The following is a 23,787-nucleotide window of genomic DNA, read 5'->3' on the forward strand; positions in this document are numbered from 1 at the left end:
GAATGAAGGACCCACATAATTATCAGAGTTTTTAAGAAACTTATTGGACACTCCTGACAATTTTATTAAGTTTTTGATGCTTATAAACATTTTCGTCTAAACGTCAAAGTTTGATTTTTGTAGGAAATATTTGTAAGTGTATATATGGAATAAAATACAAAACATTGAGAGAAATGATGCTTTAAAAAAAATTATGATGATCTAGTTAGAAATTAGCTGAAAGTTGCATCGCTAAGAGAGGATAAGTCACCCATACCATGCATTAGCGTTCATTATTATTATACAATATAAAATCCTTATAAACACACAATTGTCGTCAGGAAGGCTAAGCAGAGAAAACGATTTCCAATTAAGAAAGATATTCTAGGGCTGTACTAAGAATAAGAGTAAATTTGATAATTATATAACATCTCGTTGTTTAATATCACAGAAAGTTCAAAACGTCATTACAAAAAAAATAACAAAATCTGAAACTAGCTTGGTTGATGGCATGGAATATAGTATTTTCAATTATAAATCTGACAATGACTATTAGCTTTACATAACCGATAACAAGTGTATCGGATAGAAAGACTGCTGTAAACATATATGTCACAGTCCTGATGATATGCGGAAGATACCAAGGGGTCATGTCATCACTCATTTGTCGAACAAAGCTTCCAACGCAATGATAAAAATGAAAAATACTAAATTGTAAACGATATGACAGTCGTTTTTTTTTTCAATTTAAAAAGGATAAGCACTGTTCATTTTAACTCACTTAGTTTTGTATCAAGATAAAAGTAATCATTGTTGTTATCAAGTTTAAAATCTTGTATAACATCGCCGTAGGCTGGGTCATGAATTGTCATCACAAATGCATCTAATTTTAAGTTATCCAGGATCGTCACAGGTTCAGCTGAAATGGCTATAGTGACTGGTCTGTCTAAAATAAACTTATAGAATAAAAAAGAATCCTACAATAGTTCATTTAGTGTTTTACTTCAAATTAAATGTATTGAATTCTGGAATTTAAAAAAAGGCTTTTTTGCTTTGGTTTTATTGTCGTTTTTTGTAATGTATACGAATATCATTGATGTTCAGTGTCCGTTACACGACATAAATGCGCGCGGAAATTGGTGCCATACTTCCATTTACCTACGACTATATGACAAAGGACATGGTTTTGAGGTCGGTATTCAATCAAAAGGTTTTGGATAAAATACGTGCTTTTGATGGTCCTTTTAATTCTGTTGACAGTTATGATTTTTCTACTCTCTACACTACACTTCCACACAATCTTATCAAGAAAAAGTTTTCATATTTAATTGAATGGTCTTTTGAGAAATCTCGTTGCAAATTTATTTGCTGTAACTCGTTTAAAGCCTTTTCTGTAACGAAAAAGGAAAGTATGCTAGACACACTTACTGGAAATGTGAAGATATGATTGAAGCTTTAGATTTTCTCCTGGACAACATATATGTACGTTTCGGTGATAAAGTGTATCGATAAGTAGAAGGTATTCCTATGGGCACTAACTGCGCCCCTTTAATAGCAGATTTATTCCTGTATTGCTATGAATCTCAGTTAATGACCAAACTCAGTAAAGACACGTCATTGTTGCATTTGGTTGATACATTCAACTATACCTACTGTTATCTGGATGACATTTTTTCGTTAAATAATCCAGAGTTCTCTAAATATACTACCGAAATTTACCCAAAAGAACTTACTTTAACTTAATCTAACATAAACAGCAGTAGTTGTCCTTTTCTAGATTTAGATATTTCAATTTCTAAACGGAAACTCCATACTAAAATTTACAACAAAAGAGACGATTTTTTCATTCCCTATTGTTAATTTTTTTTTTTCAGACGGCGATGTTCCTTTGGCTCCATCATACGGTGTTTGTATATCCCAATTCGTTCGTTATGCCCGTGTGTAGTGATGTCATAGATTTTAACGAACGTAATCAATGCATCACTGATAAATTATTAAGTCAGGAATTTCGTAACCATAAATTACTTAAAACTTTTACTAAATTCTTTCATAGATACAACGATTTTTTTGCTGTACCTGTAGAAAACTTTTTAAAAACGGTATTTCACATCCTAAATTTTACGGTAATATTGTACTAAAAGCGCAGAAATCACTATGTGATCCGTGTAAACTCATCGCACCTTTAAACAAACTTATTAGTAAAGGTTATCTTACCAATGTTGTAATTAGATCTTTGAATATAGTTTACATTCGAACTAATATCGATTTTCTCATCAACAAATTAAAATATAACCAAATTTGTATTCTTTTCAAACGGGGTGTATAAAGACACACCCACGTTCATTTTTATCTATTAAGAGGTTAACTCCTAGCTATCCTACTGCCTGTCGATACATCTATTTTTGGCATTGCACAAGTCCTGTCTTCTTTGACTGTCCATGACGTTAAAATACTAAATCCCTGGGATGTGTTTTAGGTGATTTTAGTCTCTGATGCATGATTTTTTTTATTATTAATTGTTTTTTGCTTTTAACTAGCTGTCAGTAACTGCGAGTACTCTCAAATCGTACTTTCTTGTTAATCTGACCTGTTGATACTATTTGTAATGCTTTTTTGCTATTTAATGTTTACTTATTCAGGGTTATATATGGTCTATGTACCAGCTTAATAAGTATTTGGTATTACTATTCATTTTCACTTTTTCGAACTATGAACATCTAAATTATTTATTTTGTAAAAATATTTCCTTTCTCCTTTTAAACTGTATACCTAACAACAAAATTATTTTCATTTACCTGTGAATACTATTATTGTAAATGTTAAGGTTATTGTTGTTTTTCTGAAATTGTTTAACATTTCATAGCGTTATAATACTGTTGCTTTAATTATTCATCCCTTATTTTATTGATTTTCTTTTTAATTTACATATTAACATAGATCAAATTTATTCGTTCAGTGTATGTTCATTTGTGTAAATATGTCTTTTGATTGAGTTAAGCCATTTCAATTGATATTTTATAGTGTGTCTTTCTATGTTGTGATGTTACACAATTGTTTCAGTTAAGGATGAATGTTTGGTATCATTAAAACGTTGAAACCCGCTGCAATTGTTTGCACCTGTCCTAAGTCAGGAATCCGATGTTCAGTAGTTGTCGTTTGTTGATGTGGTTCATAAATGTTTCTCGTTTCTCGTTTTTTTTTTATATAGATTAGACCGTTGGTTTTCCCGTTTGAATGGTTTACACTAGTAATTTTTGGGGCCCTTTATAGCTTGCTGTGCGGTGCGAGCCAATGCTCCGTGTTGAAGACCGTACTTTGACCTATACTGGTTTACTTTTATAAATTGTGACTTGGATGGAGAGTTGTCTCATTGGCACTCATACCACATCTTCTTATATCTATATAATAACCAAAATGTTTTCCACTTCAAAACCTTGATATTAAGAAACAAAAACACAAGATGAATTAATTTACTGATTCAAATGTCTTTTTCAAATTATGAAATCACAACATTCTAACCTATGTCAAGGTATGTCAAAAGGATTTTGGAAAGATTTCTACCCCAGGTATAGATTGGCTTAGCCGTATTCGGAATTTTCGATTATTAATGCTCTTCAACTTCGTTATATTTGATTTGTCTATGCAAATGTTATGTTTCGATTGCCGCTGATGCGTCGTATGAAGACAGAACGCGCGTCTGGCGTACCAAATTATAAGCATTGTACCTTTGACGAGATTTCGCTACCCCTGTGTAAATATTGTTTGAAATGGATTATTCGTAGAGTTACCACTATATTTGCTTTTGACATTATTTAAGTTATTTATTTTGACATTAAATCTTTAGCTCAAATGTAATCTAACAAACTCATGGTTGCAATTATCTCGAGCAAAATCAACCTCAAATACACGTGGAGGTTCTGTATATATCTCTTTGTTGTCAATGTGCTCAATGTTTGCACTTTATATCGATTGAAAAACGTTTGGTTTCGAGCGTGCCTGAAAAAGAATAACGTATTATGCACACTAATAACAGTAAATATGTTTGTTAGTACTATATATATATATACACGTATAAAAATTGCGGTTTTTCTCAGACGCAATCATAGGTTTGAACGTTGTTTTCAATTTAGACTTGTTTATATTTTTTCGTTTGGGCTTGTATTATATTTGCCTTCGGGTTTATATGATCCGTTCATCCTATTTTGACTCTTCAAAATTCAAGAGTCAATCCCAAATTGAGGTAAATTATATGGCCTTCCAAATACCGTTTCGATTCCGAACATCACTGAAGAGACATTAATTGTCGAAATCCGGATATGGTGTACAAATTTTTGCACCTCATGTTTGCGGTATACCATCTTTTCCGCAAGTTTATTGTTTTGTGTTTGGTATTTAATTAATAAATTAAGATCCATTTTTACATCTGGTGATCCGTTTATTTGGCAATCGCTATGGCAGTCAGCAGGGTTTAAGAACATCCGTTGTTCGACCTGCTAGTCAAATGCGTTTTCTTAAAATATACTTTTTCACTTTTTTGGTCTTTTGGAAAATGTTGTTTGTGCTGTATTTAGACCACTCTACCAAGAAATTTGTTTTGCATGCACACGTATAAAAATTGCGGTTTTTCTCAGACGCAATCATAGGTTTGAACGTTGTTTTCAATTTAGACTTGTTTAAATTTTTTTGTTTGGGCTTGTATTATATTTGCCTTCGGGTTTATATGATCCGTTCATCCTATTTTGACTCTTCAAAATTCAAGAGTCAATCCCAAATTGAGGTAAATTATATGGCCTTCCAAATACCGTTTCGATTCCGAACATCACTGAAGAGACATTAATTGTCGAAATCCGGATATGGTGTACAAATTTTTGCACCTCATGTTTGCGGTATACCATCTTTTCCGCAAGTTTATTGTTTTGTGTTTGGTATTTAATTAATAAATTAAGATCCATTTTTACCTCTGGTGATCCGTTTATTTGGCAATCGCCATGGCAGTCAGCAGGGTTTATGAACATCCGTTGTTCGACCTGCTAGTCAAATGCGTTTTCTTAAAATATACTTTTTCACTTTTTTGGTCTTTTGGAAAATGTTGTTTGTGCTGTATTTAGACCACTCTACCAAGAAATTTGTTTTGCATGCACACGTATAAAAATTGCGGTTTTTCTCAGACGCAATCATAGGTTTGAACGTTGTTTTCAATTTAGACTTGTTTATATTTTTTCGTTTGGGCTTGTATTATATTTGCCTTCGGGTTTATATGATCCGTTCATCCTATTTTGACTCTTCAAAATTCAAGAGTCAATCCCAAATTGAGGTAAATTATATGGCCTTCCAAATACCGTTTCGATTCCGAACATCACTGAAGAGACATTAATTGTCGAAATCCGGATATGGTGTACAAATTTTTGCACCTCATGTTTGCGGTATACCATCTTTTCCGCAAGTTTATTGTTTTGTGTTTGATATTTAATTAATAAATTAAGATCCATTTTTACATCTGGTGATCCGTTTATTTGGCAATCGCCATGGCAGTCAGCAGGGTTTAAGAACATCCGTTGTTCGACCTGCTAGTCAAATGCGTTTTCTTAAAATATACTTTTTCACTTTTTTGGTCTTTTGGAAAATGTTGTTTGTGCTGTATTTAGACCACTCTACCAAGAAATTTGTTTTGCATGCACAAGTATAAAAATTGCGGTTTATATCCAACGCAATCATAGGTTTGAACGTTGTTTTCAATTTAGACTTGTTTATATTTTTTCGTTTGGGCTTGTATTATATTTGCCTTCGGGTTTATATGATCCGTTCATCCTATTTTGACTCTTCAAAATTCAAGAGTCAATCCCAAATTGAGGTAAATTATATGGCCTTCCAAATACCGTTTCGATTCCAAACATCACTGAAGAGACATTAATTGTCGAAATCCGGATATGGTGTACAAATTTTTGCACCCTATGTTTGCGGTATACCATCTTTTCCGCAAGTTTATTGTTTTGTGTTTGGTATTTAATTAATAAATTAAGATCCATTTTTACATCTGGTGATCTGTTTATTTGGCAATCGCGATGGCAGTCAGCAGGGTTTAAGAACATCCGTTGTTCGACCTGCTAGTCAAATGCGTTTTGTTAAAATATACTTTTTCACTTTTTTGGTCTTTTGGAAAATGTTGTTTGTGCTGTATTTAGAACACTCTACCAAGAAATTTGTTTTGCATGCACACGTATAAAAATTGCGGTTTTTCTCCAACGCAATCATAGGTTTGAACGTTGTTTTCAATTTAGACTTGTTTATATTTTTTCGTTTGGGCTTGCATTATATTTGCCTTCGGGTTTATATGATCCGTTCATCCTATTTTGACTCTTCAAAATTCAAGAGTCAATCCCAAATTGAGGTAAATCATATGGCCTTCCAAATACCGTTTCGATTCCGAACATCACTGAAGAGACATTAATTGTCGAAATCCGGATATAGTGTACAAATTTTTGCACCTCATGTTTGCGGTATACCGTCTTTTCCGCAAGTTTATTGTTTAGTGTTTGGTATTTAATTAATAAATTAAGATCCATTTTTACATCTGGTGATCCGTTTATTTGGCAATCGCCATGGCAGTCAGCAGGGTTTAAGAACATCCGTTGTTCGACCTGCTAGTCAAATGCGTTTTGTTAAAATATACTTTTTCACTTTTTTGGTCTTTTGGAAAATGTTGTTTGTGCTGTATTTAGACCACTCTACCAAGAAATTTGTTTTGCATGCACACGTATAAAAATTGCGGTTTATATCCAACGCAATCATAGGTTTGAACGTTGTTTTCAATTTAGACTTGTTTATATTTTTTCGTTTGGGCTTGTATTATATTTGCCTTCGGGTTTATATGATCCGTTCATCCTATTTTGACTCTTCAAAATTCAAGAGTCAATCCCAAATTGAGGTAAATTATATGGCCTTCCAAATACCGTTTCGATTCCTAACATCACTGAAGAGACATTAATTGTCGAAATCCGGATATGGTGTACAAATGTTTGCACCTCATGTTTGCGGTATACCATCTTTTCCGCAAGTTTATTGTATTGTGTTTGGTATTTAATTAATAAATTAAGATCCATTTTTACATCTGATGATCCGTTTATTTGGCAATCGGCATGGCAGTCAGCAGGGTTTAAGAACATCCGTTGTTCGACCTGCTAGTCAAATGCATTTTGTTAAAATATACTTTTTCACTTTTTTGGTCTTTTGGAAAATGTTGTTTGTGCTGTATTTAGACCACTCTACCAAGAAATTTGTTTTGCATGCACACGTATAAAAATTGCGGTTTTTATCCAACGCAATCATAGGTTTGAACGTTGTTTTCAATTTAGACTTGTTTATATATATATATATATAGATTGCCTAACAATGTAATTTTAACACACTATTTAGTATGTAAATATAAGAATGTTTAAAATATTTACAAAATGATGAAAATAAACGCAATATTTCGCTAGACTAACTAGCTTTATCAAGCGTGCATCTATCCAGGTGAAATCGGATGTAGATGATAAGAAACTTTTGCAGCTCAATATATATGTTGCACTTTAATTTAGCTGCCTTGAAAATAATACATAATTTGGATGAAGTTCAAGATTTTTACAAAAAATGGTAGTTGAAGTTAGCAACGTCCATTGGCCAATATTACAGGATAAAAAGGACGATGCTGTATACTAAATTATTCTTTATCTTTCCAGTATCTTTTCTCATCTTTTTCGTTAAGACCATCAGGTTCTTAAGTGTGGAGTTGGTGGAGCCAAAAATTTCCTCTTCTCCTTCTCGTCGTGGTGTCCCACTCGGTGTTGACTTCTATGATTTTGAAAGTAACGTTATCAAAAGAATGTTTCGTTGAACGAAGATGTCTTGTGAGAGGACAGTTTTTGTTGGTTTTGTACCATGAACGATGGTTATTGAACTGAATATTAAATTTGTCCATTGTTTCTCCCACATACTGAATGCCACAAGTGTCACATGTTAATATATAAATTGAGTTCTCCGTTTTACAGTTGGAATTTGAGTAGATGGTATAATTTTGTTTAGTAACGGTGCTGATGAAAGAACTGCTTGTATTGGCAGCTTTACAACACAAGCAGTTCCTTCGACCTCATTTTTTGTAGCAACCGGGAGATGGAGAAGGCTGCTTTGCTAATACAAATGTCACTAATTTGTCACGGATGTTTTTAGGTCTTCTGAAGGCCATGACTGGTGGTGAGGAAAATACTTTTTTAAGATTTGAATCATTTTCTATAATTTTCCAATGCTTCTGAACAATGGAAGACACATTTTTAAAATCATAATGGTAAGTGAGTACAAGTGGTGTTCTGTTAGCTGCTTTATTCTTATCATTGTACTCTAGAAGTTCTTGGCGACTAGGTTTGTTTGCTCTTTCGAAAGCGCTATCAATGATGTTGTTATTGTATCCTCGAACAACTAGATGTTTACGTAGTTGTCCAAGTCTAGCATTTTGCGTATTTTCAGTAGAGCATATTCTCTTGATTCGCAATGCCTGGCTGAATGGGATGCGACGGGAGCAGTGTTCAGGATGGCAACTTTTAGGAGAAAGGAATTGATGTTTGTCCGTTTGTTTGGTATGAAGGTCCGTTATAATGGTTCCGTTCTTGATGTAACTCGTAGTGTCGAGGAAGTTTATTTTCTCCATAGATGATTCATATGTAAATTTTATTGAATGGTGGAAAGAGTTACATTGTCCTAGAAATTCATTAATATGTTCTTGTAAATCTGTCCATTTGAAATCAATATCGCCAATGAATCAATGGCCCCGTCATATGCCAACATATTTATGGGCCAACTTGAAAAACCCCTCTTGGCTAGTGCTCCATACCAGCCCTTATCATTGTTCCGATTCAGTGATGTTTGATTACGCGATCTCTCTGCCGTGTCAGATTGTTCATTTTACCGCTGGGCCAAAGAAACCAAAGGTAAAATCATTGAATTTATGTATGTAAGTCTACTTCACGGCAAGTGAAAAATGAAAGGCAAGAACATCATCAAAATTCTTTTTTATTCAGAAGTTATTCTTGCAAATCCCATTATTGTCAGGAAAATATATGAGAAAGTAATACAGGAATGTTCGTATTTTTCATTGATATTTAACTATTCCTTCCTTTAAGCAATATGAGGTCTAATATGTTGATAATCAAGCACTAAAGTAATAAAGTTGTGTAACTGCTATTCAAACTCCGCTAAAAATTATGAGAACATTTAAGTTTTTTTTTATCTCTTTAGCCTTAAAACTGACATAAAGAAAGATAAATTTTAAGTGCGTTTTGAGTTTGTCATGATTCCGATACTCTGAATCAAAAACAGTTGTTTTTATAATTTTAATAGTATTATTGTAACAAAAAAACACGTCACAGTTATTAAAGGATTTACTTTACAATATTCTGTGAAAATATTCTATTTAAAAACATTTTTCACAGAACATATTCTTGTCAATAAGGGTCAATTTGACACAACACATTGAATTATAGTAGTTTCGGGCATGTTGCTGGTATGTCGAGTATTAATTGGAGCCATCAACCGCTTCTGCACGTTGAAAAATGTCATAGATACAAGAATTCATGCAAACTAGTTATCAAAAAATGTGGCTGATCGGTCAAATTGACATTAAGAATTGTTCAATCTAAATAAAAAGTAATTTTGTAGAAAAAAAATGTTGCATTATTTCTTAAAACTACAACGAGTTAATGATTGACAGACTTTATCAAAATGTTTTTTTGGATTGTTCTTTTGTGTTAATTCAAAGATCTTTATCTTAAATAACTGTATCAATAGTGGTATGCATCAACAGACTACAAGGAAAAGAAATATTAATACTAATGATTATAGTTGTAATAGATACAGAAGAATAAAACACATTTCTAATAATGAGAATAAATATAACTTCAATATATGATATCAATGTAATAATTTGTATACAACATGTACAATACATAATTGTTTATTTTCAGAAAAGTTGAATATTTGCAACGCATTTTCCAAGTCTTTGATCCTCAATTCCTTGTAAATCTTCCTTAATAATGTCTACCTGGTTTTTTTTTTTTTTTTTTTTTTCTTTCCAAGGTGTCCTTTATATAAAAAAAAACTCTTTTCTCATACAGGCTTGAACCTGTAACTTTAAAACAAGATTATAGATAAATTCATTTAAAACCCTAAACAACAGCACTTTCCGTAATTGTAAACGGAAATAATGAAATACAATACACAAATTAATAGTGTAAACACCAGTAATGTTGACATTTATAGAGCCTTAGATGCAAAAAAAGTTTAAAATTTGTTGATGATTTTCAAATTCTGAAATCTAATGGCATGGTTTTATGTTCTGCAAATATGCGGTAACATCAATAGAATCACGTGCTTCAACAGAGTAGGAATCTCCCACGCTGCTTTATTCACTCGTTATACGATTTTACTCAGTCATACCAAAGCTAAGAAAATGAAAGAACATATAATAATGATATACGACAGTGAATAATTATGATCGACGACAGAATAATTATATCATAGACTCTGAGAGAAGTGTTTATGCGTTAATGAACTAATATGTGATGGCAAAAATAGAATTTGGCAAGTGATAATTTTGGTGGTACACTAACAATTTGTTGCTGGTCCGTGAGCAAACTAGTGAAAAGTGTACAAGCAGATTGTAAATTTAGCGTAACGAAAACAAAGTTAGTGTAGTGGATATAGCTGATGATAATAGATAAAAATTGAAACAGTCGTCAATTATATTCTGAGTCTTTCATCAGCATTAATTAAAAAAAAAAAAAAAAAAATTTTATGTTCTTTTATGAATTCTTAATTTTAAAGCTCCCTTTATGTTTCCTTTCACAGGAAACTGTCCGAAGCGAAGCTTGCATACTTATTGCTTCTTTTTCTTCTACTAATTCATCTTCTACCTATGACTATGAATGAAATGATCCGCACCTATTCTCAGAAACAGCAATGTGAATATACCTTAAAATTAATACAATGCATACTCCATTTTGTTTGTGCATTGGGATCAAATAATGGCTGATGTGAGAACTCGAACGAAGATAGGGTTTTACAATAGACACCCATGAGAAATGGAAGCTTCACTAATGGCTATGGAACCATATGACCTATCTGAATGGACAAGACGGAATCAAATTAAATACATAGTGAGCCCCGGGGTCATCGCTGGCTTGCACGATTTGTGATTGTTTCAGTATTTTTAAAATTGCTGGAATCCCAATTTCTTGACTAGATGTGTTCTTGTTTTCATGTCAATAGGAATTTATGAAGGATGAACACGAATGGGTCAGCACAAATTCTACCATTTGAAAGTGTAAACATTTCTTTTAAAAATGCTTGAGATTCCCTTTCTTAAACCAGGTATTTTTTTGTTTTACCTGTTGATTGGTATGTAGAATAAACCCCAGGAATCTAATCAGGCATTTGAAAATGTTCGAATATCTTAAGTATGGTTGAAATCCATACTCCTCAATGTTTCTTTTCTTGTTTTTTTGTCAAGTCGAATTGATTGATTTATAGGGCGAGTCTCAATGTATCATCCCCATCCCTAGCGGTTTTAGAATGAAAATATTGAATGGTCATCCCATCACGCTTTTTAATAACATTCAAATATCTTGAAAATGGTTGATAACCCTGTCCCTACATCATTTGTTTTCTTTTTTCTGATTTCAAGACAAATTGAATGACATATAGGATAAGTCCTCTGGGTTTTCCTCTTACACTCTTTTAGAATGTTTAGATATCTTGAAATTGATTTATATACCAAAATAATAGTCTTATCCATGTTATCTGTAAATATATTGTGTTATATTCCCGATTGTAATATTTTCGCTTAGTGTGGGTTTGCATGGCGGATATTGCATGCATAGCAGGAGACGCTTTAATCAAAATTTATTATATGTCCTCCATACAATATGGTTTATGAGCTCTAGATCCGGCCTCAAGGACCATTTCAGCTATGGACTTTTGCAAGTAACGACGCTTTTTCAAATATCTATATCAGACACGTCGCCTCGCTTCCTAATTTGTCTGTCCTATATTTATTTGTAGATAGAAGGGTATCGGGGCTGTCTGGGTGTTACAAATTGATTCGTAGGAAGTGATTGCTAGAACTGGTTGAGAACAAGTAAACAAAGTATCATCTTGTGCTTTTACTCAGAGAGACGTTGTAAAGCACACAAATGTCGTCATTCACCTCAAAAGCTAACCAAACCTTTAAACATACTTATTCAGAAGGGATATAGTTACGATACTTTGTCAGGTCAATAAAGATGGCATATTTTGGAATTAATATTGATTCACTCATAGGGTCTTTGCATCGGAAATAAATACATTTATTTTTGAACCAGTTGTTGGCATGCTACGGGTTATGTTCTTCTCATATATTTTATAATGGTATGATACTAAACCCTAACGGCAGGGATTGTGCTTGATTTTCATATGACATTATAACTAAGAGTTCCCTCAACCAACATACATAGCTAAACTCAAGACTTGAGTTTAGCTATGTATGTTGGTTGAGGGAACTCTTAGTTATAATGTATGATGAAGACATAATCTTTCAATCAGTTTAATTTAGGTCTGGAGCTGGCATGTCAGGAACTGCTAGTGGTCCTTTGTTAATTTATGTATCATTGTCATTTTGCTAAGTTTCTTCTGTTACCTATTCTGACATCGGACTCGGACTACTGTTAAACTGAGTTTTGCCGTGCGTATTGCTGTGTATTTGTTTATTCTACATTGGCTAGTGATATAGGGAGAGGGTTCAGATCTCACAAAACATGTTTAACCCCGCCGCATTTTTGCGCCTGTCCCAAGTCAGGAGCCTCTGACCTTTGTTAGTCTTGTATGTTTTTTTTTTTAATTTTAGTTTATTTATATGTTTCGGAGTTTAGTGTGACGTCCATTTTCACTGAACTAGTACACATTTGTGTTTAGGGGCCAGCTGAAGGCCGACTCCGGGTTCGGGATTTTAGTTTTGGAGTACTATTTATATTTTTTTGTGAAATAATCCTTTTAATATATCGTGATTATAAATATTAGAGACTCCCCAAACCCGCCGACGCTCACCTGGCAAATATGCAATTTTCATAATTATGTATTTAGACCATTATTAGGACAAGTTATGTTTGTTTAAAAAAAAACCTGCATAAATGTTCCTTCCAGGACAAAAACTTCTATTTAGAGTCGTTTGACAATTTCGATCATTTTGACTTATTCTTACATGTTATTGTCGGTCGCTCTTTGACTTATGGGTTCGATTCTTCCTTTGGTATGCTCTGCCACTTTTTTTTTTTATCTTAGTGATCCTATTCCTGTTGATAGTTTCTCTTTGTTTATTTAGTTTTCAAGATAAAGAGTTAAAGCAGGATAAAATTAGGCACAAATCGTCTTTTGAGAGCAAGTACTCTCAGCTGTTTTCCTGTAACATCCCCTTCCACCTGCCATCCCCCCCAAAAAAAACTCAAAAAATAAAACAAAACAAAACAAAATCAAAGCAACAACAACAAAAACAAAACAAAACAAAACATGAAACAAACAAACAAAAACGCATAAAAATATATCAAACTTATAACTCAAGGGCAAATACCTCTTTTTATCTTTTTTTTTTTATCCATTACAGGTTTCAGGATAATTGTCATTAACGCCAAAAAATGGTAAATAATCAATAAAAATAATTGCTTTAGGGATAATTCTAATAGTTTTGGTAGAAATAGAAATTAGATAGATATATATTCAGCCCAAATAATGTTGACATTAGTTCAGAGTTTTATGGGAAATGATACTTTAAATGGTTTCGATAGCAACGACGGGGGCCAATAAATGAGCAAATTATATTCTATAAAATATGTTCCTCCTTAGTCTTCTTCTTATCATAAAAGATACAAGGCATTATTGATGGTAATATAACATAATGATGAATTTAATTAAATTAGAACTACCTTTCAGTAACTACGAGTACTCTTAGATCGGCACTTCATCTTTAGTATGTTTGTTATGTGTTGTTTGTGGTTTATGTCGATATTATGATGAGTCAAGCCTTTTTCAATTGATTTTTACCATTTGTATCTATGTTGAGCTGTTACACCACTGTCTAACGTTAGGGTTAAGCGGTTACAAACATGTTTAACCTTACCGTATTGTTTGCGTGGCAGTCCCAAGTCAGGAGCCTGTAATTCAGAGGTTGGCGTTGGTCGCAGTCTATCATATTTACTTTTCGTATTGTTTTGTACATAAATCATTCCGTTGGTTTTTCTTGCTTGAACATTTTGGCATATCGAGATCTTTTATTGCTTACTAAATGGTATAGGTCTTGCACATTGTTGAAGGCCATACGGTGAGTCTGAACTGCTTACATCTACGTCGTTTCGTTGCTGATTCATAGTTGTCTCCTAGACAATCTTGCCATATCTTCTACTTTTCTAAATATGTAACTGTCTAAACTGTTTTAGAATCTTTTCTGGGTCGTCTTATACGACTACTTTTTTTATTAATCTAAATGTTAATACGTCAGAAACCTATAACGAAAGTAGAACAGTAATCAAATTTATTCAATTGAGATCACTTTCTGAATTTTTGTGTCACTCTATTAGTTAGCCTGAATATTTGTTTTGTAGGGTATAATATGTCCTGGATTTAAATGTTTATCTTATAATTATGTTTCGCCAGGATAAGAGTCACGTATTCATCTTCAATTTAGTCACACACGTCTTCTAGTACTTACATACGGAAACACTTATCTTCTGAACTTATAAGATGCAGTACAATACTTTATTATACAAATATTGAAATTAAAACAATTTAGTAATAATAATAAAGGTCTTGCGAAAAGTACGTAAAGACTAATGGATCACTCCACGCTGGATTACAGGGGCTACTATAGCACGTCTCCATATGGTCATGCATTTTCACTTTAGGGCTTACCGGCTGCAGACATTTCAACATAAACATTCGCTTTTTGTTGATTTACAGTTTGTTCCATTTCAACATCTGGGTTCGGTTCAACAGTTTTATCTATTGTAGACATGTCAGTGTTAATTCTTCCCTCTGAACTTTCTCTCATCATACGTTTGCTTCGGCAATTCAGAATTAAAGCTAATATGAACAGAACGACAAAGAGTACACTTATAAAAGCACAAATACCAATTATAACTATATGTGTTACATCAGGATCGGTTCCTATGTTTGTTTGATCGTTTTTCCTTGAATGAACATTGACAGTCAGTTTGAATACTGTTTCTTCTGTTCCGTCCTCACAGAAAATGTCGAGTTTATATTCTGATGATGAATTATTTGAAATTTCTGTATGGTTGGTGAAACGTAAATAAATATCTATAAAACAAGATATTTGATTGTCAACAGTTTTAGTGATTAATTAAACAATTACAAAAAACTAAACATAGAACTGATTCATTGTAAATGATCATTATGTGTAAAACTATATAAATATTCGATAAACAGGTATTTGATGCGCGATGAAAGTGAAAACGTGACACACGGTAAGATATGCTACCAAAAAGCTTGCTACTAAATTCATGGATACTTTGTAAATATGTTATTTATTTCTGAAAATACATTACTTAATCTTGTCTCAATTTCGTCAGTACGTGGCTACATTTCCCTGCAATATTTACAACTAAAATTATATCTGCTTTTATCAAGGATCAAACGACCGATTAGTAACTCCAGTCAAACACATTTCCGTAACCCATTTACCTATAGGGTCTATATTGTGTTATATAAATTGTTTATTTGCGTATCTTTTTTTCTATTTCTGCATGTGTACTATTCAACGTGTCTTTAATTTTCAACTGGTCGGTCCTCCTTTCATTATTTCAATGTCTGTATGTTTGTTTGTGTGTTTCTTTAATGATGCAAAAGTCCAATACATACCATTGTCGTCCATCTCTAAAGCAAATATGTCTGTAGAATAAGAGGCGTTTTTCATACCACAAGATATATTATCATCTGAGGGGTCTTCAACGCTGAATATGTGAAATCTTGAGTCATTTGAAAGTTTGTTTGGGTCTATCATCAGTTCATCTGTAAAGTCACTCACTTCAGGGGGCTGCAACAATCAATATGTAAACTTTATAATTTATAAGGAAAGAAATGTTAACTTTTTTATTGTACATGCAGATTGTAGGTTGACCTCGAGTTATGTTTTGGTGATTTTCGTTGTAGAGCTGCTGTTTCATAGGCATACTAGTATGTAACACATTTTATCTATTCCTATTTTATTCACAAATACGAATCATGATATCAAATAGTATACTTTTCTATTGTTATGTATCAGACTTGTGTCGTTCATAGTTAAGACGATCGAACTGGAGTATGGGAGATAATTCCTAAACATGTATTTTAAGTCACTTGTATTTTAAAACAGGACAGTTATTAATTGAGTAACTAAGTATTGGTGTAACACATATGTTGTCAACAACTGATTACGAGGACAAGCAAATCCAAAAATAGAAAATTAGTCAAGGGTGTTTAGATTTGATTTAGCTGTTTCCTGGTGAAGGTGAACAAAGAAAAAGTACATTACATTTATCCAGTGTTATTTATACTTCCACTTTTCATTGTACTCGGCTAAACATAAACATAAATTTATCCTGTAAGCTTTTTCTACAACGAAACAAAGGGGAAAGGTTGAAAGAGTCAGAAACTCATCCTACATCCTACATACTTGAAATGCTCATCAAAAATCTTCATAGGGAATGACTCTTGACAATATTGAAATCAAATATTTGAAGATTGGGGAAAACGTGGTAAACTATTCAACCGGTCTTTATTTTTCAACCGTTCGCCTATAATTGGTTTCATCCACTTCATTTGAACTTTGGTGGATCGTAGTTTCATTTACAATCATACCACATCTCCTTGTTTCTATAGCCTTGGGTCTTTAGATACTCTTGATGACATGATCTAACCACCGAGTGCAAGCTTATGATGGTCTGGATAAGGTGTCCTTCATATCTTTATTCTTTAATATTTTAGACCTTTTTTCTCTATTCTTTATTTATTTTACCTATTGTTTTCAACTTTTTATAATTCAACACCTCATTATTCTCCATTCCTTATTTTTGTTGCCTATTTTTTTCTATTGTTTCTCTCTCTCGTTATTTTACACTTATTGTCCATTATTCTCTATTCTGTTAACCCAAGCATCACTCTCAGCTTAACAGATAACCTACATAAGTATTATACTTCTTATTGGCATTATTGTCTGTTCCGATTTGGAAACATAAAAATTGATATACATTGTATGTCGTCTGCATTTTTGATATACTTTGTGATTTTGGGTAATACAACCAACCTTATATAAAATATGAAGATGTGATATGATTGTAAATAAGACAACTATCTACCAAAGACCAAATTACGTATATGTTAGCAGCTATAGGTTACCGTATGTTATTAGTTCTTTCGTCGATTTTATTTTTCGTCATGATACTGTCTGTTTTTTTTTCGAGTTTTTTATTAATGCCCTTTGATATCTTCTCATTTTTTATGTTATTAAATGTCATATGACTTTTTGTATGATTTCGATTTTAATTCGTAATAAACTTCTTGTATATAAATGTGTCGGTTGACAAATCAGATTATTTGAAGTCATACGTACTTAACTTTTAAAATTATTTAGAACTTACAACATTGAATGATGTTATAGTAATGTTTGCAGTGGCAGAATTGAAACATGAGTCCTCACATGTCAAAAGTATGTTGAGAGTTGTATTATGTTGTCCTACTATGTGTGGTAAAGCTTCCTTAACATAAACACTTCCTATAATAATAATAATGATAATAATAATAATAATAATAGTAATAATAATCATAATTATAATAATAATAATAAAAATAATAATAATAATAATAATAATAATAATAATAATAATAATGATAATAATAATAATAATAAAAATAATAATAATAATAATAATGATGATGTAAATAAAACAAATAATAATATTTAATAATAATAATAATGATAATAATAATAATTATATTAATAATAATGTTCATTATGCAAACATTGTAAACCAAACAAAGTAACAACTAAAAAATAACAAAAAAATATGGAGAGGTGGTATGATTGCCAATGATACAACTACAAATATATCCACCAGGGACCAAATGAAGTAGATATAAGCATCGAAGTCACCTCTTTCCAAAATGAACAAAACCAAACTATAAAAGGCCCCGACATGACAAAATGGAACAAAAATAAGAAATCAACGAGAAAACTAAAGGTTGATTAATGTACAAAACAAACAAATCCCAAAAAGCAAACCCTTTAAGAAAACGCCTCTTTTTTGTTTATCATAATATCAAAATTCTCATTTGCATAAAACTTGTAACTATGAAACTATCGTATATCAAGAAATATAAAAACAATACATTATAGTCTTATTAATATTTTTTTTTTATATTACACGTTATGAGTGTGTATTCAATTTCAATATATTTTGGTCCCTCAAACAAGAACAGATACAATTCATTCACAAATAAAATCAATACACAAGTATTTACAAAGGTCAGTCACTATAACATGACTGTATAATTTATGAAATCACTCGAGGAACGAAACAAGTTCACAAAGAATTCTGATGATCAAGGGTCGTCTGCCTATTATTTAATTATCATAAATTGATCATAATTGTCTTAATTCTTTTATTTATTTTACATGTAATTAATGAATGTTTATTCTACGATTCAATTAAACTCGGCTTGGGTCATTTAAATTCGTTTCGCTTTTATGTCAGGTGAAATATGTTCAACACATTAAAGTTCCGCTTGGACGATCAACAAAGGTGTTAATTACCGGTCACCATAAACATGTCATTTTGACTGTTATACAAACAAGTATGTTTATACAGCTTTATTCTCTTTTGAAAATGATTAAGTTGCATAAGAAATACATCCGATTTGAATTGTTATCATTAAGTCTTTATCTTTAGAAATTTCTTAAATTTTGAACTTTACATTAATTTTACATCGACGGGACTATAAAGTTTACTCGACTTAACCGAGCATTCGAATCAACCGAGTTTGACTCATCAGAGGTAAATATGCATTGATCAAACGGGAATTTTACCGGGACCAAGAAATTACATCGACTCATCCGAGTTTTTGACACAACCGAGTTCGACACAACGAGGCTCGACTGTAGTTAGGTTGGGTTGGTTTTTTTTTTGGCAATAATACCCATCAATTCAATTTCATTTTCGATACAGAGAGAGCGACTACTTTAAACTTAATCTTCCAGCAGTAGTAGCTGGAATCGAAAAACGGGGTACAGACAGGTGACCCGAGAGGTTTGTATTGCATGTGACATTAGTTGTATTGCTTACTTCATGTTCTTGTCAATTCCTCTAATGAGTCAAAAAGTAAAAGTATTTTCTCATCTAAATATGTATATGTTTGCAATCATTTGTAACACACTCTCAAACTGTGTAACCTTGAAAGGATGTAAGTTAAGGTAATATATCGGTGTTCCACCATCTTGAATTATAAAATAGCAGAAAACTATCGGTCTACATCTTTAACAAATTAGCAAAAAACGTAAGAATACAATTCGATTGAAGGATTTTTATTCGAAATGTTCATATAATATTTTTAAATTCGGTTATCTATTTGTCTGTTTTATTTTCAATTATAAAGATGTCTTTTCCCTGTTTAACCCTTACAACATAAACTTCGAACTAAAGATTGAAAGATGACTTCTAATATTGTATAGGAACATACGGAAGAACAACAATTCAATTTCTAAAGAATTGACATATAACATAACTTCTGAGTATTTCTTTATTAAAGATATAGGCCAACAAGTATGAAATCATATATGATATGTAACTTATTATTGTACAATTATAAATCACATCAATATTTGCATGTACTAATATCCCGACACAAAAATGGAATAAAAGCAATTATTATTGAAATTCAAACTTCCATAAAATTGTTATCTTTAAAGAAAACAAATTATTACGTCTGTCCAAATGCTATTGCTAATTGTATGATTGATTGAGATGTCGAATACAATATACTACATTAAACTCCTTTTTCCATAGTTCTGCATATTAAGGTTTAAGTTGACCTAGTGATTGCATGAATTTACGGTTGTTGAAAAAAAACATTTTACAGACGAGCGTAGAGTGTTTAGAAACATCGCACAGACACTTTTATCATATAAGTTACAAAGACATTTTTCATAATTAAAAGAAACACCATTATTTTTACTTTTTACTTACTTAGTGTGGTATCAAAATAAAAATATTCATTGTCGTAGTCTAGTTTGAAATCTTGTATATAGTCTCCATAGTCTGGATCAGATATGGGTATTGTGGTCACAAATGAGTCCACGTTTAAGTGATCGGGAATGGTGACAGGTTCAGATGGTAAACCAAAAGCGATAGGTCTGTCTAAAATATGCAATGCGAAATCATATCAAAAGTATCAATTTTTTAAATACAAATCAGGGTTGTGCATTAGGTTTTGTTAAAACGGCGAACTCTTTTTTATTAGTTTTGTTATTTGTTCAATTTTCTGGCTATTTGTTGTGCAATTCATAATCAACGATTCAAATGTATTGTGTATTGTTACATAAACTAAATAACTAGGTTGTAATTTGTACTTACAGACAATTGCATCCTTACCACAACTATTACCAATGGTTGCAAATTTCGCTGTGTGTGGTGCAGAAACAAGAAGTCGCGTCAAGGCTTATTTGAGACATCGAATTAAATATTTGTTTTCGAAGTTGCCAGGCTCATTCATGTCATTGGGTCACACGATGGGTCATTGGGTCATTCTACCGTGTTTTGCTTGGTTGTACGACATGTATCAATAAACATTTAATTTTTACCAATTATTTTTAATACAATTGGAATTGAAAAGACTTTTCAACAGATGATACATTAGTAGCAATAAAATTTGTTTCAAAAGGTCAATACAATATTCGAAATTGCCGATACCAATTTAGGACAAAGACAATTTTCATGAAATCGTAGCGCTATTACAATTATTGTTGGTCTGTTATTTCAGCGTTCACATGTTTGATTTATTGTAACCTTAAACAAAACTTTGGTTCGCATATCATTTTGTCATAATAACAAAATACACTGACATACTTTCAATTGTTGAATAATTCATGGTATAAATTCTGTTTGACATTCTGCTTAAACTTTCAATATCAATGACATCTCCTTCACCGACATCATTGCTAAGTCTAAACGACAGTGGACACGTTTCATTGACTTGGAAACAATCTTGGAATCCAACAATGTTTCTGCCGCTATCAAACCTGCAAACAAAGTAGGTAAACAATAAACATGGGCTCAGCGTACAAAAGGAGGTGATTGTATGTTGCCTGTAAAATCAAAGACAATCTGTTATCGTTTATTCCAATCTTTGTTAAAACGGAAGACAAAAATTAAATTATATACATAAAAAGTGGTGTTCCTTAGCTTGATCCAAATGTTGTGCATTCATTGGTTTGAAGCCTACTTTCAGAAATTGATTATTTTAAGAATTTAATAAAAAACAAAAAAGACAGAAGATACCAAAGAAACAATAATATCACAAAAATCTAAAAGAAACCAATCATACCATGACAAAAACAAACTAAAGAAGAAGAAAAAAAAACAAATAACAGTTTACAAAACGCTATGTAGAACCATAATGGTGAAGCACCTCAAATTCAAACAGAAAACCTGTAAAACTGGAAGAGTAAGCAGAATCTGGTACACATATGGCACCAGAGTTTGGTGGGGTTCGTATTGCTCAGTCTTTAGTTTTCTATGTTGTGTTTTTGTACTATTGTTTGTCTGTTTGTCTGTTTCTGTTTTGGCCATGGTGTTGTATGCTTATTTTCGACTAATGAGTTTGAATGTCCGTCTGGTATCTTTCACCTCTCTTTTGTAAAACAATGGTAAAATCACAGTAAAACAAAAGCCATTCAGTAAAGATTAAGTTTTCTTATTTGATTGTTCGTGGGGACACATTTTTTTTCTTTTTTGTGTATATACCTTTAAGGATACTATTCCAAAATGAAAAGAAACAAGATGTCAAGGTTGCAATTGATTATATGAATTAAATAAGACAGACAATACAATAACCGCAATTAAAACAACAGTAAGCAAAAAACAAAAAGACTAGCTAACACGAATCCCGAGGAAAAAAACGTTGATCCTCCGCCATGGTCAACAGTTTTCCTACCTACTAGTGGCGCCAGTTTTGCTCATGACCATTAATATTGGGTAATAAGACTAATTTGATGATGTGGGAAAGGCAGCAAAAAGGAATACCAATGTCGGTTATGAAGATTATAAATACATAAGTCGTCGTATTTGAAATATGTGCGTTTTTTACCACAATGCCATTATAGATTGTAGGAGAAATACAATGTAGTATGTTTCGCTGAGACATTGCAAACCTTTGCATTTATTTCCATTTTAGAATATCAAATATGAGTTTCTTCTACAATAACATAGTTTCCTGATAATGTTTTGATAAAAGTGAGAAAACATATTTTACTTACCATCCAATTACGTCTCCCTGGCTTATAACAATCCGTTTATCTTCAGACACAATGAACTGGACTGATTTTCGAAGGTCTGTTGCTGTTAGAAATTATATAATTGAATTGCAGAATGAGTTTCTTACAAATTGAAACGAAAATTTGTAAAAATGCATAAAAATAAAAACAGAGAGGCAACACGTTGGAAAGTACAACAGACCACAAAGACAACTTACAAGTATCATGTTCGAAAAAGACCAGCATATATAAATAAGATGAAAGAAAACTCTATTAAAAGTTTCAATAAGTTATATAAGATCATTTTTATGATAATAACTCTTGATTGTTAAATGCAGGTGTCCCAATTATTATTTCACTTTGAAATTCACTTTTCATAAAGGATTTCAATGTAGATTATCACCATAGATACCAATAACAACTCATGTGAAATAACACGATTCGATGTAGTCGTCTTCCGTATGCAAAACGTGCTAGATTACTAACATCAATCTTGCTAAAGTCTTGCAAATATTTAACTTTTAATAGTGTAAAATCTTGAAAATTTACTTCGGAAAAACTGCTATATAAACATCTTCTGATAAAATGTGTACCACCTGGGTGTTATATATATTTGGTTCTACAAAACAATGTTGAAGCGATATCTTTTACGGTTTCTGAGAAGAGATAAAAAAAAACACAGAGAGATATATCCCATATGAGAAAAAGTGAGTTCCCAAGATCAAAAGCTTTTGGATATCATATTCTTAACATCTTATAAACATGACGCGAAACATTTTATAAACAAAAATGAAAAGTGAAATGGTATTTCCACGAAAAGGTGGAAACACCTTATTCTTATATATATATATATATATGCCGCTGTGTTTAATTTGTATGTGGTGCTTGTTTGGTTCAACTGATCTTGTATCAGGACATCAACAACATTCACACGATAGTCAGTTATTGTAGACATAGTACTGTTATAATTATAATTTCAAACATATTTTCCACAGAGCAGAAATTATTATCGGTTTAATACCTGGGATATGTATTTGGTTTGAGCCAATACATTTGTATTTGTTATCATTCGTCTTTCTCATGATAACAAATGTTAAACCGCCAGTATTTACAGGAATAAACTCCCACATTTTTATTCTACCACAGCAGTTTACAGTATATATTCCATTCAACAGTAAATAACCAGACCCTGAAATACGTTATGCATCAATTAGAACATATGTGATTGCAAAACA

The 23,787-nt window shown here is 32.1% G+C and overlaps 1 protein-coding gene across 1 annotated transcript; it reads right to left on the bottom strand.

Annotated features, from left to right (window-relative positions):
* Positions 1–14,773: 14,773 nt before the first annotated feature.
* Positions 14,774–23,754, bottom strand: LOC127732117 (uncharacterized). Its single transcript, XM_052241175.1, has 7 exons — positions 23,574–23,754; positions 22,556–22,637; positions 21,147–21,319; positions 20,268–20,438; positions 17,667–17,800; positions 15,910–16,084; positions 14,774–15,348 (listed from the first exon to the last, which is right to left on the bottom strand). Exons 1-7 carry the CDS (start codon positions 23,680–23,682, stop codon positions 14,930–14,932), a joined length of 1,263 nt encoding a protein of 420 aa, XP_052097135.1. The 5' UTR covers positions 23,683–23,754; the 3' UTR covers positions 14,774–14,929.
* Positions 23,755–23,787: the final 33 nt, after the last annotated feature.

Source organism: Mytilus californianus, unplaced genomic scaffold, assembly GCF_021869535.1.
Source record: "Mytilus californianus isolate M0D057914Y unplaced genomic scaffold, xbMytCali1.0.p SCAF_22, whole genome shotgun sequence".
Classification (NCBI taxonomy): domain Eukaryota; kingdom Metazoa; phylum Mollusca; class Bivalvia; order Mytilida; family Mytilidae; genus Mytilus; species Mytilus californianus.

Bases quoted from the DNA above. Each gene is read 5' to 3' on its own strand.
- LOC127732117 (XM_052241175.1), bottom strand. From the start codon at position 23,682: ATGTGGGAGTTTATTCCTGTAAATACTGGCGGTTTAACATTTGTTATC. The intron at 21,320-22,555 runs GTAAGTAAAATA...CTTTGTTTGCAG, and splicing joins CAGGGAGACGTAATTGGATG to GTTTGATAGCGGCAGAAACA. The intron at 16,085-17,666 runs GTAAGTTCTAAA...TGATTGTTGCAG, and splicing joins CTATAACATCATTCAATGTT to CCCCCTGAAGTGAGTGACTT.